The following is a 20,851-nucleotide window of genomic DNA, read 5'->3' as shown; positions in this document are numbered from 1 at the left end:
ACCTCCCTTTACATGGCGAGTAGCGATCTATCCTTTTCACAATATCATTGTCATTTCATCCTGGACTTTCCATTGTTCACCATAAATAAAAATGGACAAAACAATTATGAGGTTGTGTTTACAGCAACAACAGTGTATATAGCATAAATTTGGTGCTGAAATTACAATAAAATTATGAGACAAATTTGTTGGCCAGTACTTACTTTTAGGTGAAATATTAGTACTAGAGTGGCCGGCATGAAAGTAGAGTCTCAAGGTCACGGCCGCTGCCTGCTGCCTGCCGCCAGCAGGGGCTGCAGGCTGTGATTCGCCCGCCTCTCGACTTTGTTGCCATGTAGGTACCATTAGCGGCATGGTAGGTCAGAGAAGCTGAAAGCTCAGTGTTACCATGCTATATCGAGTGTTCACATCTGGTCTCAGTGTCTTACAGTCTTTAGAAAGGTGCTTTGACATGTGTTCGGTGGTGAACAACAATGCAGGAGCAACGGCCTACTTGTAGTAGTGCTCTGGTCTGTGTACATAAAGGGCGGAAAGACATTCGTAAATAATCGAAAACTATCATATCAAATGTACTCAAGTTTTTTACTGAACTAGCCGACAATGAAGAAGTGAGGAATAATTTAAATTTTGCACAAATTCATAAACTTAGTGCTAAAGCGTGTGGTGTCTCCATATTAGCAAATCTGTGTCACTGGCAGAATCTCCATACACGAATGAGTATTTCGATTCTCCAAGAAAGGGATACGAATGTGAATGGAAATCAACTGACTTAACGATTTTAACAAAGAGCTCGTGTGTAGAACTGTACTTGGATATTACGACAGAGGACAGTATCCAATGGCTAAAAAAATACAGGCTGACATCTGTGAAAAAATTAATTACCTTGGCTCAGAGACCTCCATTCTTCGTCTTCTCCACTCCCTTGGTTTCTGATTCAAGAAGTGTAATGATGGATGGAAATTCTTAATGGAACACAGAGACACAGCAGCAGCAAGGGCGAAGTTTTCACATATAATGCACTTCTTGGGTGCTTAAGACACCAGGCCTGTAGCGTACTTGGATGAAACTTGTGTTTCACAGAACCACACCAATAAGTATGTATGGCATGACCCAAGGGAAATGGCGGTTTGAAAGTGTCTACTGGTAGAGATGGTCGATTAATCTTCGCCCACGCTGGTTCATTAACCATAAGCTTCATACCAGAGGCCAAACTTGTTTTTCGTGGTGGGAAAAATTCTTGCCAATCAGATTACCATTCAGAAATGAATGGAGAAGTTTTTAAGAATTTGTTTATTTGACCGTTATCTGTGCTGGAAGAAGGGTCAATTATCATGATGGATAACGCCAGCTACCAGTCCATTCAGATAGAAAAGCTGTCACATTCAAATTGGCACAAGGCAGATATTATGAAGTGCCTAAAGAGAAAGAATGTTTCATTTTCAATCAATGAAATGAAGGCTGAACTCGTGTCTAAGGAAGAAATCGTAGGTGCCAAAAGGCTTACGAATTAGATCAACTGGCAAACAAAATGGGACACCAAGTGGTACATCTACCACCGTATGGCTGCCAGTACAATCCCACTTAATTGATATGGGCCCAAGTAAAGCGGAAAATGCGAAAAGAAATACTACTTCCAAACTAGCTGATGTCGAGAAGCTAACACAAAAAGCTCTTGACAATGTTACTCAGCAGGACTGCGAGAGGTGTGTAAAACACGCAGAAGCATTGCAAGAAACTGATTTCTTGAACCAGGGTTTAAGAGACACCATAGTGGAATCTGTGATGATTCACCTGGTTGAAACAAGTGACAGTGAATCTGAAGACACGGAGCCGAAGAACCTTCAGTTTAGGTAAGTGCCATCTATGTAAAAAGCTGATTTGTTTTAAATGTTTGTCAATTCATTTCAGTTATAGAGGACATACTGCGAATGTTTTTCCCTTACAATAGGCATCTGATAAGTTTATCGCACATTGTGGTGAATAGTTTACTCGACAGTAACTGTCAATTAAAATAAGATTGTTAATTCTGCATTAAATAACAACAGTTTTTCCTAAAAACCTGTATCAAATGTCTTTACATTCGGATATAATCTTACTGCATTCGGTTTACTTGTACATTCGAAATTTATCTCCTTTTTTCATAGAAGGATTTACTGGCTATTGCGTAGTAAGGGTAATGCAGATCATAATATGACAAAACATTGTGGTGCTTCTGTATCGACTGTATATATAAATAGCGCAGTAACATCAGAGCAGTCCCAGCACCTATTCTGATTCTACAAGAAGTGCATAGAAATCTATGATATTTGATGATTTTTACAAAAAGCTAGAACGTAGAATTGTATTACTTTAGTATGACAGAGGATAGTATCCAATGGCTAGAGAAGTACAAGGTAATGTCCATGATAAAATTGATTATTCTCGCCAGTCACTTCAATGCACTGTCTTTTCCGCCCACTTGGTCTTTAATTCAGAAACTGAAATGGACAATATTTGTACTACAAGACAGGGTCATTGCAGTAGTAAGAACAAGGTTTTTGTGTACCAAACATGTATTGCATGCTGAGAATAATGGGCTTACAGCAAATTTAGAAAAACTTGGATTTCACAAAACCTTTCGGACAAATATTTTGCTCAACTTCAGTGAAAATATTGGCTTCAAAATAAATACATTTGCTTTTGCACAGGGTGTATTGGCATTTTGAGTGATGGATGCAATGACGAAGGATATGTATTAGCAGCCAGTAAAATATTTTCGGGAAGTAGGGAATATTCTAGGTCATATTAGAGTCAGCCGCCCGAACAAAACTCTTGGTGATGGCGTACAACGACTTGCGCACTGCTGCGCATTGGATATCGTGGAAGTAACTTGCTTCTGTATGAGATACGATACGAAGTAACTTGCTTCTGTATGAGATACGATACAATAATGATGTCTGAAATGTTACCAAAAATAATTTTGTAGTTTTCTTAACAACATTCTTGTGGGAAGTTTCTTCACAGTCCTACAGAACGAAAATTCACCAGCGACTATAATTTTTGCTACGCAGTCGGCACAGTTTCACACCTCTTATAATATTTTATTTTTTATCTCAGAATACTTTTATGTTTCCGAAATAAAAGACTCAGCATATGCATCTGTAAACTTTGAGGATTTTCATATATTTTTTTCAGTCCAATTACATTGGTGATTCTATTACTACCACAGGTGGAAATAAAAAATTATTTTCCTCTAAAATTTCTTGCAACATTAGTTTTCATTTTTTCCCCTAGCAGCTAGTGAGAATTTTCTTTTGGAAAGTACTCCATCATATCCTACCCTAAAACAGAGTTACCCAATTTTTTTTTTAATTTTTATGAACATTTGAAATTATCACAATAAAAAAATAATGGCAGTGCTGTAAGATGGCGAGATGGGCTTGAAGCCCTATTTTCATGCCAGCCACTATAGCAAATGGACATGTATAAAAATATATGATACTATATTAGCTTTCTGAACTATCAGTTGCTTCCTCAGTGAGGAGAGAGAGATTAGTTGATGGGAAGGTTAAAAAGAAAGAACAGGTCACTTAGACCTCATGGTGAAAAAAGGGACCCATCTGTTGCGACGACAGGAAAAGGGGGGGGGGGGGGGGGGGGGGAGGCAAAAATGTACCTTCACGTTCTCAAATCATCACAACAATTGGGTCCCCTCTCATTCTGGACTCTCACTGATCTGCCCTTCCTTATTAACCTTCCCCAAATTATCCCTTCTTCTCCTTGAGGAAGGAACTAATAACTTTGAAAGCTAGGATAGTGTCATGTATTTTTATATTTGCCTACTGGCAGCACCGTATTTAATCTCCAGAAAGGAAATACTGATCAGTACTTCTGTCGCATAATTCTATAGTTTTCATGAGAGAATTTAGAGTAACAAAGGCAATACACTCTTCACTGTAATACAGTCCCAAACTGTTTCCCAAATCAATAGTAGCAGACGTATCAAGCTGCCGACATTGTTTATATTTATGGTAGCGATGGTTTGTGCTATGACTTATTTCAAAGTGGTTACATGAAAGCCTGATGCTTCAAACAGATCCTTTCATCTGTGCAAAGAGGCCAAGTTTACATGGGCTCTTAATTTATTGGTATGTGGAATGTTCCAAGACCTCAACACCACCAAGGTAGTAATACGAGTCACTGACAAGCATTGTGACATGTCCCCCCATCATACAAAGTGATCAAGAGGAAGTTCTGATATAATGTAAATAATTTAGGAGTGATGAACCCCACTGATTGAATAGAAAGCAGGAAGTACTCAGAATAGTTAGGCATCATAAAAAAATGAGTTGTTAGATGGTAGTGATGCTCAATTTCATACAGTCACATGGGAGTGATTCTGTGCCATAAAATACCTACAAGTGAAACTGTCAACACACATGGCACTAACTGTGACTGGCTGCATATAGCAAATGTGTACACTTTCTGAAACATGAATCACCGATCACTTCGCAAACAGGACGAGCATAAGTGTGGGAGCATACACACACTATAGCCCAGCAGAGAATTTATTCTGAAAGTTAGCAAGTTTTCTCTCTCTTCTGTGTGTGCCTGTTAAACTCAATGCTTCAGGTATTTGGTGCTTATTTATAAACTTGACAGTTTCACCTGTACATATTTTATGGCACAGAATCATTATCATGTGACTATGTGAAAATACGAGCATCACTACCATCTGACTACTCAATATTTTGTTTTATGACACCTTTACTTACAACTGCTTAATAGTATGAGGTACTGTTCTTAATAATAAATGGGGAGGCAGAGAAAACTACTAAGCCTGAAGAGTTTAAAAGACTCTAGTATGTCAATGATGAGTAATGTGTATTAAAATAGGATGTAGTATTTATAAAAAATGTAATTATGTGGGAAAGTTGTAAATACAGAGAACCATAGAGAGCTTGCAGATTTGATTGAAGGTACTCCCAATGCAAGAAGCTGAATATCAATTTGAATTCAGTCTCCTGTCAGCAGTAGTACATTTCATCCAAAAAGAAACTACTCCCATTAGTCATCACGCAAGGCAGGACTGGGAGGGGGGCAGGTGAGGGGGTGTTGTAGAGGGCAGCATGAATTACGCACAAGATCTTTCCATGTTTGTGTACATTAGATCTGGAAACCAATGTATTAAAATGTTGAGAGAGCTTACATAGTTATTTATGATTCTATAGGTATAATTCATGGCAGAATGAAAGATAAAGGTTATGGATGCTAGTTAGGACTTACGAAGAGTTAACTCACAGTGTGCTTCTTTAATATTCTCATACAAATAGTCACTTTGCAAGACACAACCAATGAATATTATTATTATTGATAATACAAGGTGTATACGCAGGCAAGGAAAAACAATTCCTGGATTTCACAGTTAAAAACATTCTTTTTCCATGTTAAGTGACAGTATATTTTCCCTTATCAAACCTTTGAATGGTTATGGTTTTATACACGGGTGTAGAATTTCCCGGCACTTTAGAAAACGAAACTCAGGGAAAAAGACACATTTTGGAAATATCTTTGATGTGCAGCAACATGTACGCTGCATATTTTTGTATTAACAAAGTATACATTGGAATTCCACCAAACACCGCATGTTACTTTCCGAATCACTGAAATCGAGATTGCGACGCGCTTTTGTAAGCCAGTCATAGCTCATGTCACATGATCCCGCCAGCTGATGACAGTGGATATTCAGAGCATAGGACACGTGATGTAGTCAGCCAACAGCAACATCACTGTTAAGTATTATTTATTTATTTATTTATTATTTATTTATTTCTTGTTCCGTAGATCCAGTTAGTGAGTCAATCACAAGGATATGGAACTTGTCAAATTGTACAGGTTTCAATTTAAACTTACAATAAATACAAGGGCAATTCAATGGAAAATTGTACATAGTTTAAGTAAGACATACTATAAATAAAGTAACAGATACAATGTCAGCTAGATAACATAACTACTATTTGACAGAAAAAGGAGTTTCAAATAAAGGTTAAAGATAAGAGCACAAAGTTAAATCAGATATTAGACCTACAAGAGTAAATACATGTACAGCCAATCTGTTGTTACAAAAAGTGCGCTAATGCCCAAATGCACAATAAAATCAATTGAACTACTTCTAGACACAATAAGTTTAGTGATGGTATACATTTTCTTTCAGGTATTCATCCACAGTATAATAAGATTTCTCTGTCAAGTAATCTTTGAGAACTTGTTTAAATTTTGGCAGTTCTGTATGAACACATTTGATATGTAGTGGTAGAGCATTGAACAGCTTAATGCTGGAGTAGTAAACTCCTTTTTGTACCAGAGTGAGACGTTTCATTTCTAAATGTAGATTGTTTTTGTTTCTGGTATTATAACCATGGAATTTACTGTTGTCTTGGTAGATGGAATAATTTTTGCACACAAAGGTCAGCAAGGAAAAAATATACTGTGAGGCAGTTGTTAGGATACCTATCTTCCGAAACAAGTGCCTGCAAGAGTGTCTTTGATGGACCCCACACATTATTCCGATTGCTTTTTTTTAAGTAGCATGAACACACGAACAGGGAAAGTTAATAGTTTAAATTAACATACATAGCGTTGCTACAAGAAAAGTAAAGCTCTCTAAGGTTAATAATGCATATAATGTTGATCTTTTTTGTGCTTGATACACTTGTAAGATATATCACACAAATGTGCCAGGAAAATTTTTAATAATGACATAAAGGTCTGATCTTCAGGGTTCAAAATTCTTCTAAATGGTTCATCATCAAAGAGTTGATTTTTAATTGAGAGTAAAATGCTTGCAATTTAAGAAATTCATGGTACATTCTTGCACATAGTTCAACTTATGTAAAAGGATATTTACTTTTAAAGTAACACTTTTCAAACCACCATTCGCAATATTTTCCCGCAACCTGTTAGAAATTGGTTCATTTCAGCAGTTCCCAGAGAGCGCAGATAACAAGCGATGCCATGCTTGCGCAGCTACCATGGCATAGGATGCCCATATGTACGTATGTGTAAAACATTGAAAGATCATACGTTCTGTCATAAATGAAACAAGACACCAAAGGATACTCCAAGAACATTGGAATTTTGTGAACCATACTAAAATGTGCACATTTAAAGTGCATACTTAAAGTGCACATTCGTATGTGCACATTCCCAATGAAGTAGACCTCGACTTGATAATAAGCTTTTCAGTGTGGTTTTCGGGATGTAAATTTTCTTGGAGCACCAGTACTGCATTATATCATGTTTGGTTCTTTATTATGGCATAATGCCATACGTGTTAAAAGATGCACTTGAAATGCAGCAAAGAGTTGAAACTAGCCAGTACTGTGGAATTAAACATTTAGTTTCAAATACATTGACTGCCTCTGCGGAAAAAGTTAAAGAGTCATATTTCTTTAGCAAAAAGACAAAAATAACTTCATTGTTCTGCAAGGCGATTAATGCTTGACTATCAGGAAGGTGGAAATAAAATAAAACTTGAAACTAATGACATATTTTAGCCTTCCCTAACTATGTGAATGTATTTTAATTCACTTGACAGCTCCCGGCCACAGATATCAGTTTTGTTTTCATTTGACATGAGAGTAAACGAATGGTAAACAGCAAAAATCACTAAACGTAAACATGGGTTACATGGAGACTACCCATTATAACTCAGACTGCTCGGCGCATCAGCCCCAGATCTACGATATTTGTGAACAGGGTTTTAAAAAAAAAAAAAAAAAAAATCGAATTTTCAAAAATATGTTCATCTTGTAGTGCACATATTTCTGAAAAGTCTGAAACATAAAACATGTGTGTTTGAGGAAATGTAAGACATGTTATTTGGTCTCACGTGTGCCAAAGTGCAGTGCCACGCCTCTTCATAAAGCATTCTTCTATCGCACGTCATTGTATTTCACTCTGTGGAATTGAAATGTGTATATTTTGTAATGGATGCCATCAAACTATATTCAGGACAGTGGAAACTGAAATGTCCTGTGGTGCCTCTCCTGCTCCCAATTGACCAGTTTGGCAGCCTGACCCTCTTAAAAAAAAATCTCGCAATTAATAGCAGATGGGATTATTTGTAATCGGGAGAACAATAACTCTTCAGAAAATTTGCACTCTTTATTGCCTATCAGCTAATAACTTGCTGTTTTGTGTGACTTAAAATTAAATATAGGATACATAAAACCAATAAAGACAAGAGACAAGCAAGAAAGTACACATTTCTTCAATACTTAGCTCCTAGCATTTTTGCTCTCTAATCTTGCTACAGTTTTACATAGCACGCTTTCCTTTCTGCGAAAGAATCTATTACCTCATCAAAGTTCGTCAAACATTTTGCTACATGAAAAATCGAAATGTCGTTATCTAATACAGAAAAAGCTGTTAACAAAAATAATACCCAAGACTGGTCTGGTTTCTCAATCTGATTAAGTCTATTTAGTCACTGTCTGCTAGATAAAACAAAATAGGCATTTCTAATATTGCAGCAATTTTGTAACACACACCAAATAAACGAGACTGTTTTGGCTCAAATGGCCATTTTTATAACATGACAGAATATAATTCACAAAGTACCAATATCAAATGCCTATTAGGCCTACTACAAGCAAGAAGCTTAATGTTAGGAAATAGTTTCACATTTCATTCATACGCACCAGTTTCTCAAGCATGAGCCTGAAAAGTAGTATTACAAAATTTTTATATAAATTTGGAATCGTCGTATTCTTCCATAATTTGTGTGATGTCCCCGTTTCTTCTCCTTCCTAGTTCTAACAAACAATCCTGTCATCACCAATTCTGTAGCTATTCCTGCCATTGTCAAAATTGAAATGATAATCAAATCAAGACCGTAAGCTTCCAACAGGTGTTGATATACATCAACGGGGACAGTTGAAAATGTGTGCCCCGACCGGGACATGTCCAAAAGAACCGCTACCGTCTTCATATAGTTCAGGCTAACCAGCCATTGACCTTCTCATGTGCGGATGCACACGATTGCCCAAACTCTTATGGGACTCGGTAAGATTGTCTGCAACGAGTAAAGAGTGTAATGGGCAGGGGCACTGCGAATGTGGTGTGTGGACATTCAGTTGGGAATGTGGGCCTCATGGGGAGCGTGGAAGGGATAAATCCCAGCAGTCTCACTATCCTCTGTGCCCTCGGTGGCTCAAATGGATAGTGTGTCTGCCATCTAAGCAGGAGATCCCAGGTTCGAGTCCCAGTCGGGGCACACATTTTCAACTGTCCCCCGACGGCAGCTTAGGGTCTTGATTTAGTTATCATTTCATTCTAGAGAGCTGCACAGCCACCAATGGTATCTGTTCCTTTGGACATGTCTGAAAGAACATATACCATCTTCATATATTGTCAAAATTTGTTCGCTGATTAATTCACTAACTGTGCCAGAATCACAGGTTTAGTTATCCCACGATTATTTTCCAGTTAGGCGTTATTACGTGTTCGTACAACACGTTTTCCGCATTACCTCCAGAATAGATCTTTAGCGGCTGCTAGCTGGGGATTGTACAATTGGTCCTTACTAGTGTAGCGATCTGGCCAAAAATTTTCTGTCGAAATTTCATTTTCCTGGATACACTGAGAAGATAATACGTAATGTTTCTCACCTGTTATTCCTGTCAGTCGTTTATTTCCATTCTGATAGTCTGAATCTGCGGATTTTGCTAGTAATTATAACAACGCTGTTCATTCCCAAACCCAATCAACCACATAATCAGACAGCAACTGGCATTCATCTGTTCGGCTTTACTCCGCTCAGCTCATATAGCCTCGTCTCCTTTTGTCTGCGGAAAGTTTATTTCTAGTTGCGACAAAGATTCTCCTGACAGGGACATCACGTACACTATGCACGCATTCAGAAATCAACTTATGATACATTCAGAAATCTACTTAAAATGTGTTCAAAAATGTTCAAAAACAAACAGGGAAGCGTTTCAAAATCATATGAATAATCGATAGACAAACGTGTGCTGGATGCTAGGCACTATGTGAAACAAGTTTTTTTTTCCTCAGCATGGTGCTCCCTTTCCCAGTAGCATCAAGCTGCTTGCTGCAACTGCTTGGACAGCCAACAGCCACATTCCTGTAGCCAGAAGCGGGAGAATCTACTACTCAAACGCGACTCAACTGGGCATGCGCGCGAGCCCGCTCGTAACTGCTAAAACGAATCTAATGTAAACAGTTGTGACTTCATGCTCACCGGAGGCAATTTGTTGTTATGAAGCATTGCATAGTCTTCCTAAAGCCTTTGACACATTTTTTTGTTGGCAGGCGCTTGCATGAGCACTTTGTGTCATTGTATATGGCGCATTTCCTTTGCAATTTAAGTTATTTTCGTTTTTTCTCTCATTTATGTTTTATTGTTTAAGTATTATTCCGCAGAAGCGGGATACAGTAATATCTTTTGTTAGAGTATCAGTTCTTACTAGTCAAATTACAGGAATTTAACTGAAAATTAAAACAATGAAAAATTCCAGGAATTCTAAAAAATTCCTGGGTTTTTCCCCGATCTCCCAGTTGTCCTGGGTCATATACACCCTGTAATACTAACGGAAGCACAAAAATCGCTTTGCCACACAAGACACACTAGTTACATGCACAAGCACATAAAAATGCTTCGAGACAGCCACACCTTTTTAGATGGCAAACAATCGGGTTGGCAGTACAACTCATCATAGCATTTAATATGTATCCTTAAATTAAAAACAATTAACTGTTACAGGAATCTGCAGTATCATTATGAAACTGTCACAAATGAATCAGATTTAATCCACACTTCAATTAACATTTACATGAAATAAATGGCCTGAGCAATGAAACATTACTGTGTGTTGAAAAGCACATTCACAAGGTCAACACAACGTAATACGAGCCTCTTCACAAATAGGCTTTGAATATTCCCCAAGGAATACCATCCCAAATAGCTTCTATTAGTCAAAGTTCTGATCACCATATAGCGGAGATGCTGAGTCGCAGATAGCCACAACAAAAAGACTCACAATTATAGCTTTCAGCCATTAAGGCTTTTGTCAACAATACACACACACATACGCATACTCGCACACACCCACGCAAACGCAAATCACATGACTACAGTCTCAGGCAACTGAAACCATATTTCACCCTGGATTTTCCATTGTTTGACAGTCAAAGTTCTGTTGCATGGCGATGTGTGGTACAGCATGTGAGGGGAAAGTTTTAAAGATGTGTAGCAGTAACCGATATTTAGTAATCATGGAGCGGTACAATGTCACTGTTGTCAAGCATATATTTCAGACCACATCTACAGTTTCATTTCTTTATTACATGAAACAAAAATGTATGTATGGAATTTTGAAGGGACTTTTTCAATTTTGAGAAAATGTTTAACAAAGATGTGCAGTCAGCACCCATCCCGTAAACACTGGTGTCCTCTGAGCTGCAATCTTAAGGAGTCATTTTTTAGCATAAAAAATTGTCTTCTCAATGCAGCTTGGATGCTTGAGAGCGCAAAGAATACTGCAACTTCAGTTTCATCTGTACAAACTTCAGACTGTGCAATAACTGAATTCTAATGATCTTTAACTGAATGCAAATTAGTGAAAATGTTTTGCTGAAGTCAGAGAGGAAGCAAACTTAATTCAAAATTTGCAGATGTTTAAAAAGCCAATTTTCAATCAAGTGTTACGTATATCACCAAGAGGTGAAACAATGGAGGTAACAGAAAATCGAACAAGCAAAAATACAAGGCTTAGCAGAAATCCTCAGATAATACACAAGATACAGAATTTTATTGGAAACAAAAAAATGAAACAAATGAAGCAGGAAAAAGGGAGCACAGATGTCTAAAAAATGAGATTGGCAGAAAGTGCAAAATGGCTACGCAGGTATTGCTGTAGGACAAATACAAAGCAGTAAAAGCAAGTATGACTAAGGGAAAGATAGACTCTGTACATAGGAAAATTAAAGAGACCTTCAGAGAAAAAAGAAGTGCTTTCATGAATACAAAGAGTTCTCATGGCAAGCCAGTACTGAGCAGAGAAAGGAAAGAATATACAGAACAGCTAGACAAGTAAAATTAACTTGAAGACAAGGAAAGAGGCAGTAGATGAAGATGGGATGAGATTGTGAGAAGAATTTGAAAGAGCACTAAAAATACTAAACCATAAAAAAATAAAATTAAAGACAAATCATCTGATTGGATGAGATTCCCTAAGAATTATTGAGATCCTTGCGTGAGCCACCCACGAAAAAATTATTCCACCTTCTGTGTAACTAATTTAGGAGTAAAGGTAACAACTCACTGAATAGCAGAGGCATTGAGAGAGAAAGTCAGCTCTGTTCATGGCCAGTTTGGTGGTGGTCACTCATAGGGTGAACTACTGGACTACGATCTGTAAATACAGTGTCACTAAATATTTAAATTCATGCTAACTCTATACTTTCCTCTCAATAAGACTGGATATACACGCCTATGAAGCTACGTTACACCAGTAATGCACTGTACCAAGACTGCAGTTCTGCAACTGCATCTTGATTGGGATGACGTGTTGTGATGGGAGCGAAAGGAAATGGGGAATAGGAGTAAGATTGGGGAAGATGGCCAACAGTTGGGAGGGAAACAGCACATGCATGAAATAGGAATGCAGCAGCTGGACAGGACAGGAATACAATATGGCTCCAGCAGCCAGGAGTCTGCTCAGTACATAAAAATAATGGCATGAGGCGACATGGAGGAATGGACTGGAAGGTGGTGACAGAATGAGGAAAGGGTGACTGCAGGGAAGAGAGAGTGGGTGCAGGGTGAATAAAAGTGGGTCCAGGGGCAGAGTGGGGGGGGGGGGGGGGGGGCAGCATTTAGAGGAGACTGAGGCCAACAGAATTATGAAAAATAGGAATATGTCGCAAGGGTGGATCTCATCCATGTAGTTCAGAAAAGCTGGTATTAGGGAAGGATCCAGATGGTGTGGATTATGAAGCATCCATTGAAATCAAGTACATAGTGCTCAGCTGCATTTTCTGGCACTGGGTGGTCAGTTCGGTTCCTGGCCATTTTGATGGTGGTCATTCATTTGGGTGGGCTACTGGACAAGTATTTCTAAAGACTTAGTCCCTAAATATTTAAATTTGTACCAACTACGTTTTCCTCTTACCAATTTCATTGTCAATATCAACTGCTAAATTATTAGCTTCAACAATAAGTTGGTATTCAGGATCAGCCTCCACTGGCCCAGTAATCTCCTCTGATTTTCTCATTTTAATGCTATACTCATCAATCAATGCCATTATATTTTTCAATTGCTCCGAGTCCCGAAGTTTCGCCAATTCTCGCACTGATGACACCTTGATGTCTGCAACATGAAAGTAAAGAATATAAATATACAACAGAGTAATAAATCTTTTTAATACTATTAATTATTGCAAATACAGAGAAAGATTTAAATTACACACTTCAATGTTATGTCAACAAATGAGAAATATTTCAAAAGAAGTAAACGTGAGATCAAATATAACATGAGCATTCAGGAATACAATCACATCAGTTTTGATAAGCAAACCAAATTGTCACTTCTTCTATAATTTCATGCCTGCATTAATAACTGATAACGGAAGTAATTTCTAGATGCCACCAGTGATAATAATACTCTAAACTGGATGGGGACATCAGGAAGATTCAAAGATATGATCTGAAGTTGATCCTTGGGGATCTGAATGCAAAAACACTGAGGGCGCCGCCGAACCATAACAAAGACTACTGTAGTCAAGGCAGGATTGAACAAGGTCTCTGTAGAGCTGCAGCAGAGTAGAGTGATCAGCACCCGAGTTGGTGTTGTGCAGGCAGCAGAGGGCATTGAGGTCCTGCCAGCACTTCCGCTTAAGCTGATGAAGGTGGGGAAGCCAAGCCAATCGGGTACCGAAAAGCAGTCGTCAGATTCAATATGTCTCCACCACAGTGAATGGATCGTCATTAAGGTAAAGTTCTGGTTCTGGATGAACGGTATGACGCTGACAGAAGTGCATGACACAGGACTTTGAGGATGAGAACTGGAAACGGTGGGCTAGAGCCCATGACTGCACCTTGTGGATGGCTCCCTGTAGGCGTCACTCAGCAACACCAGTACTGGTGGAGCAGTACGAAATGCAGAAGTTGTCTGCATACAAAGAAGGTGAGACGGACAGCACTACAGCTGCTGCTAGACCATTAATGGCCACTAAAAATAGAGACACTCAATACAGAGCCCTGCGGGACCCCATTCTCCTGGATATGGGGGGGGAACTATGGGAGGCACCAACTTGGACACAGAAAGTACAAATTTTGGATAAAAATCAGGAGCAGGCCTCTGAGACCCCACTCATATACTGTGACAATGATATGATGTCGCCAGGTCATGTAATATGCTTTTCGTAAATAAAAGAAGATGGCAACCACGTGTTGGCATCTCGAAAAGGCTGTTCGGATGACAGACTCGAGGGACATACGATTATCAGTGGCAGAGAGACTGGCGGAAGCCGCCCTGACATTAAGCCAGTAGGCAACTTGACTCCAGGACCCAACCCTACCACCAACATACCTTACGTTCCAGCAGCTTACAAAGAATGTTGGTGAGGCTGATGGGCCGATAGCTATCCACATCAAGCAGGTTTTTACTGAGTTTGAGCACTGGAATGATGGTGCTCTCCCACCATTGCGATGGAAAGATGCCACCGCTCCAGATCTGGTTGAAGATGACGAGATGTCGCTTGTAGTCAGATGAGAGATGTTTAATCATCTGATTGTGGGTCTGCTCTGGCCCAGAAGCTGTGTCGGGGCAATGTGCAAGGGCACTGAGGAGCTCCAACTCTGTAAAGGGGGCTAAAGGGGTCGTTATATGATTCACTGTGGTGTGTAGTGAATGAAAGGACTTTCCTTCCAGCCACCGTTTGAGAGTGCAAAAGGCTGGGGGGGGAGGGGGGGTGGTGTAATTCTCTGATGCAGAGGCTCGAGCATAGTGCTTGGCAATCCCGACTATGTCAGTAGATAGCACGTCATTTATGTTAATATCAGTAACACCTGTAGGGGACTGGTACCCGAAAACACGTTGATCCTTAACCAGACTTGGGAATGTGACGTATGGCATCCAGTGGTCGAGATATATCTCTCCCAACACTTCTGCTTCCATCGTTTGGTAAGCTGGCGAACGCGCAGAGCCATTTAAAGGCTATGAGGTGCTCTAGGGAAGGGTGCCACTTATGCCTCTGTGGACCTCGCCAACACTCCTTAATTGCTTCAACGACTTCTGGCGACTACCAAGGGACTGCCTTTCTCTGGGGGCACCCCAAAGAACTAGGGGTCGTGTTTTCTGCCGTAGAAAGGATTGTTGTAGCCACCTGCTCAACCACCACATCGATGTTACCGTGTGGGGGAGATTCAACAGTGACAACAGAGGTGAAAGTTTCCCAATCCGCCATGTTTAAAGCCCATCTGGACAGGTGTCTGTGGGCCTGATGCCAGGGCTGTGACAGGAAGATGGGGAAGTGGTCACTACTACACAGGTTGTCATGTGCTCTCCAGTGGATAGACGGGAGAAGTCCTGGGCTGCAAATTGATAAATCAATGGCTGAGTAATTACCTTGAGCCACACTGAAATGTGTGGCAGCCCCAGTATTTAAGAGGCAGAGGTCGAACTGAGACGGTGAAGTTTTGACATCTCTGCCTCAGCCAGAAGCAGGGTGCCACCCCACAAGGGGTTATGGGCTTTAATTTTTTTTTTTTTTTTTGGTTGGGTTTAAGGGCGCTCAACTGCTGAGGTCATTAGCGCCCAGTCACTGTTGTTAGAGCACATGGAATCCGGTAAAACTCAAGGGGATGGGGGGGGACACCAGAAGGACCTGACAAAGATGCAGATAAAATAAGTAAAAAGGTTAAATGTCTTTGGACAAGCCAGTTAAAGTTATAAAATGCAGAATACGAGCAGCTGCTCGAGCGTCATCAGCTAAAACATCCGGTAAAGTAGATGGCAGGGACAGGACAACACGAATTTGACTAAAACGGGGACACGACAATAAAACATGGCGCACTGTTAATGCCTGACCACAAGGGCACTGCGGGGCTGGGTCACCGGAGACCAGGTAGCAGTGGCTAAACCGGCAATGCCCAATCCGCAACCTGCTCAGGAGGACCTCCTCGCGCCGAGATGGTCGGGAGGATGTTGTCCAAGCAGTTGGGAGCGGTTTTACTGCCCGGAGCTTGTTTCCTTGGAGGGATGACCAAGCATCCCACCACAACGACACAAGCCTCTTACATACATCCCCACGAACGTCAGATGACGGGACACAATGTGAGGCTGGCCGAGGCAGGAGGACTGCAGCCTTGGCTGCAGCATCCGCAGCCTCATTCCCAGGCAGTCCTACATGTCCGGGAACCCACAGAAAGCTGACAGAACCACCATTATCAGCGAAAGAATGGAGGGACTGCTGTATCCGTTGAATCAAGGGATGGGCCGGATAGGGAGCTCAAAGGCTCTGAAGAGCACTGAGTGAGTCAGAGCAGAGTACATACGATGAATGGCGGTGGCGGCGGGCATATTGAACGGCCTGATGGAGAGCAAAAAGCTCGGCCGTAAAGCTGGAACATTGGTCGAGGAGCCGGTATTTAAAGGTGGCGGCCCCGACGACAAAGGCACAGCCGACACCATCGTCAGTTTTGGAGCCATCGGTGTAAATAAAGGTGTGACCGGCAAGTCGAGCACGAAGTTCGACAAATCGTGAGCAATACACTGCAGCCGGAGTACCCCCCTTCGGGAGTGAGCTGAGGTCGAGATAAATATGAACCGGAGCCTGGAGCCAAGGTGGTGTCGGGCTCTCACCCTCTCTGAAGGTGGTAGGGAGGGCAAAATCCAATTGTCGAAGCAGGCGACGGAAGCGGACTCCGGGAGGCAGCAGGGCAGACACATACAACCCGTACTGACAGTCGAGAGAATCGGCGAAGAAGGACTTGTAAGAGGGGTGGTCGGGCATAGACAACAGCTGGCAGGCATACCGACACAGCAGTACGTCGCGCCGGTAGGTCAATGGTAACTCGGCAGCTTCAGCATAAAGACTCTCGACAGGACTAGTGTAGAAGGCTCCAGTCGCAAGACGTATCCCCCGATGGTGGATGGAGTTGAGCCGGCGTAAGAGGGATGGCCGAGCGGACGAGTAGATGAAGCTCCCATAATCCAGCTTCGATCGGACTATGGACCGGAATGCAATCCATAATTGGATTGATCGCGATGGCAAAAAGGGCTACGCTCAAGACGGAGCCCTGAGGCACTCCGTTCTTCTGGAGGAAGAAGTTGGACAATACGGAACCCACACGTACCCTAAACTTTCGATCCGTTAAAAAGGAATCAATAAAAAGGGGCAGGCGACCGCGTAGGCCCCACCTGTGCATAGTGCGGAGGATACCTCCTCTCCAACAGGTATCATAAGCCTTCTCCAAGTCGAAGAACATGGCTACCGTTTGGCGCCTTCGCAAAAAGTTGTTCATGATGAATGTCGACAAGGTCACAAGGTGGTCAACAGCGGAGCGGCGGCGACGAAAGCCGCATTGGACATTAGTAAGTAGCCGTCGAGATTCAAGAATCCAGACTAACCGAGCATTAACCATGCACTCCATCACCTTACAGACACAGCTTGTAAGAGAAATGGGGTGGTAACTAGAAGGAAGGTGTCTATCCTTCCCGGGTTTGGGTATAGCAACAACAATGGCGTCACGCCAACGCAAGGGGACTTGACCTTCGGTCCAGACGCGATTGTAGGTACGAAGAAGGAAGCTTTTGCCCGCCGGAGAAAGGTGTGCCAGCATCTGAACGTGAATGGCATCTGGCCCCGGAGCAGAGGACCGGGACAGTGCAAGCGCACGTTCGAGTTCCCGCATAGTAAAGGGGGCATTATAAGTTTCCAGATTCAGCGAGTGGAAGGAAGGTCGCCGAGCCTCTTCTGCCTCTTTCCTGGGAAGGAAGGCAGGATGGTAATGGGCGGAGCTTGAAACCTCCGCGAAAAAGCGGCCAAAGGCGTTGGAGACAGCCACAGGATCAACAAGGACCTCATTACCTGAGGTCAGGCCAGGTACCGAGGAGTGGGCCTTAATGCCCGACAGCCGGCGCAGGCTACCCCAAACGACGGAAGAGGGAGTAAAACTGTTAAAGGAGCTGGTGAAGGAGGCCCAACAAGCTTTTTTGCTGTCTTTGATGACTCTACGGCATTGCGCTCGGAGTCGTTTGTATTCAATACAATTCACCAACGTAGGATGGCGGCGAAAGGTGCATAAAGCACGTCGTTGAGCACGGATAGCGTCCCTACAAGCCTCGTTCCACCAGGGGACGGAAACGCGACGTGAAGAAGAAGTAGTACGAGGAATGGAACGTTCGGCAGCATTGATGATAACAGCCGTGAGGTATTCGACCTGACTGTCACAACTGGGAAAATCGTGGTCCGGAAAGGTCGCCAGGGAGGAGTAAAGTCCCCAGTCAGCTTTCAGTATGTTCCAGCTCGAAGGACGTGGGGATGGGGTGTGGTGCAGGAGACGAACGACACAGGGGAAGTGGTCGCTCGAATAGGTGTCAAAAAGGACATACCACTCGAACCGACGGGCAAGAGTGGTAGAACAGATCGAGAGGTCCAAGTGGGAGTAGGTATGAGTAGAGTCCGAGAGGAAAGTCGGGGCGCCGGTATTGAGGCAGACAAGATTGAGATGGTTGAAGACATCCGCCAAGAGTGAGCCTCTTTGACAGGATGCAGGAGAGCCCCAAAGGGGATGATGGGCATTGAAGTCGCCAAACAATAAAAATGGCGGGGGAAGCTGAACGATCAGGTGCATCATGTCAGCCCGACTAACAGCAGATGACGGTGGAGTGTAGATGGTACAAACTGAAAAAGTAAAAGCAGAAAGAGTAATGCGGACAGCTATTGCTTGGAGTGGGGTGGTCAATGGGATGAGATGGTAATAGACATCGTCCCGAACGAGCAACATGACCCCACCATGAGCTGGGATACCGTCCACAGGGGTGAGGTCATACCGCTCCGAGGTATAGTGGGTAAAGGCAATACGGTCAGTCGGGCGCAACTTGGTTTCCTGGAGACCAAGGACGAGCGGACAGTGCAGGCGGAGGAGCAGTTGTAATTCCTCCCGATTAGATCGAATACCTCTTATGTTCCAATGAAACAACGCCATCGCTAGTCAAAAAGTTGGTGGAACGATACAGGGGAAGAGCTGGTCACCTTGACGGCCGCGGAGGGCCAGGTTGCGAGGGAACAACGCTACAACCGACGGGAGGCGGATCCGGTTCCATCGACTCGTCGCCAGCTGCGGCCGCTGTCCCTGGTTGTGTAGGAGGGGCAGCATCATTTGCCAACGAAAGGCCAGCTGAGCGCCTGGCAGCAGAGCGTCCCGGCGAAACTGAGGACGGCCGGGAGCAGCGACTCACGGATGGAGCGTCAGACGAAACGCGCCGGGGTGGAGAGGGGGATAGAGACTTCTTCTTGGAGGCCTTCTTGGAAGGCCGAGCTACTTGGAGGCCTTCTTGGAAGGCCGAGGAGGCACAGGGATGGTGGGCTGGACCCGAAGAAGGTCCTCACGCGTGGGGTCCATTTTGGAACGCCGGACCTCGGAAGCCGGGGTCCGGAACATTTCCCCGATGGACGCCTGAGAAGAGGATCGCTTCTCAGGTGGCGTGGGGGGAGGAGGAGGAGGAAGGGTGGCCCCTGGGGCAGAGGGGGTGGGGGCCACGAGGGAGGAGGATTTGGAAGGGAGAGATTTGGGAGGCGGAGGCAGAGCCCCCTGATGGGCGGAGGAGGCGGAGGGGGGACAGGATAGGGGTGAGGATACCGCGGAAGGAGTGGACACAACTGAGGCAAACGAAGTGGTCAATGGCACGAGATGGAGGCGGTCATACTTCTTCCTGGCCTCAGAATAAGAGAGCCGATCCAAAGTTTTGATTTCTTGTATCTTCTTCTCCTTCTGATATGCGGGGCAGTCTGAGGATCTAGGCGAGTGGACGCCAGGACAATTAATGCACCGAGTTGGTGGGGTGCATGTATGTTCCTCACGAAGAGGACGTCCACAATCGCCACAAAGGGGCTCAGCCTCACACCGTGACGACATGTGCCCAAAGCGCAAACACCTAAAACAGCGCATAGGAGGCGGGACGTAAGGTCGCATGTCACACCGGTAGCACATCACCTTTACCTTCTCTGGGAGAACGTCCCCCTTGAAGGCCCCGGTGTCGATGCGACGGTCTTTGGGGCCGCGCTGGACTCGCCGGACGAAATGCACGCCTCGGCGCTCCAGCTTGGCCCTGAGCTCCTCATCAGATTGTAGCAGGAGGTCACGATGAAAAATAACCCCCTGCGTCCTATTTAGTGCCAGATGTGGGACAATGGATACTGGGATGTCCCCGAGGCGGTCGCACGCCTGGAGCGCCGCCGACTGTGTGGCGGAGGTGGTCTTGATAAGAACGGACCCTGAACGCATCTTGCTGAGAGCCTCGATTTCCCTGAAGATGTCCTCAGTGTGCTGAACAAAGAACATGGGCTTGGAGGTGGCGAATGTCCCCCCCATCGGTTCGAGAACAGACCAAATAGCGGGGGAAGTACTTCGCCCCAAGCCGGCGGGCCTGTCCCTCCTCCCATGGAGTGGCCAAGAGGGAAAGGGCAGGAGAACCAGAACTAGAAACGGTACCTTTTCTTTTGAAAGACTCGGCCGCAGAGCGACCTGATATGTGTTGACGTTTCATCTGCGAAACGTCCACCCCGATACCACCCACTCTGACCAGGGGCTCTCCCCACGGGCGCCACCCAGCCGCAGCAA

At 43.4% G+C, this 20,851-nt stretch overlaps 1 protein-coding gene across 2 annotated transcripts in view; it reads right to left on the bottom strand.

Annotated features, from left to right (window-relative positions):
- Positions 1 to 20,851, bottom strand: part of LOC124798341 (U4/U6 small nuclear ribonucleoprotein Prp31) — a 77,753-nt gene that overhangs the window by 24,852 nt on the left and 32,050 nt on the right. For both annotated transcript variants that reach the window (XM_047261709.1, XM_047261701.1), the window contains exon 3: positions 13,176 to 13,373. In XM_047261709.1, coding sequence (XP_047117665.1) covers positions 13,176 to 13,373 — 198 coding nt within the window. The remainder of the gene's footprint in view (positions 1 to 13,175; positions 13,374 to 20,851) is intronic.

The sequence above is a fragment of the Schistocerca piceifrons genome, chromosome 1, assembly GCF_021461385.2.
Source record: "Schistocerca piceifrons isolate TAMUIC-IGC-003096 chromosome 1, iqSchPice1.1, whole genome shotgun sequence".
Taxonomy (NCBI): domain Eukaryota; kingdom Metazoa; phylum Arthropoda; class Insecta; order Orthoptera; family Acrididae; genus Schistocerca; species Schistocerca piceifrons.
Note: the sequence above shows the minus strand (reverse complement) of the source record. Positions and strands in the feature narration are given on the sequence as shown.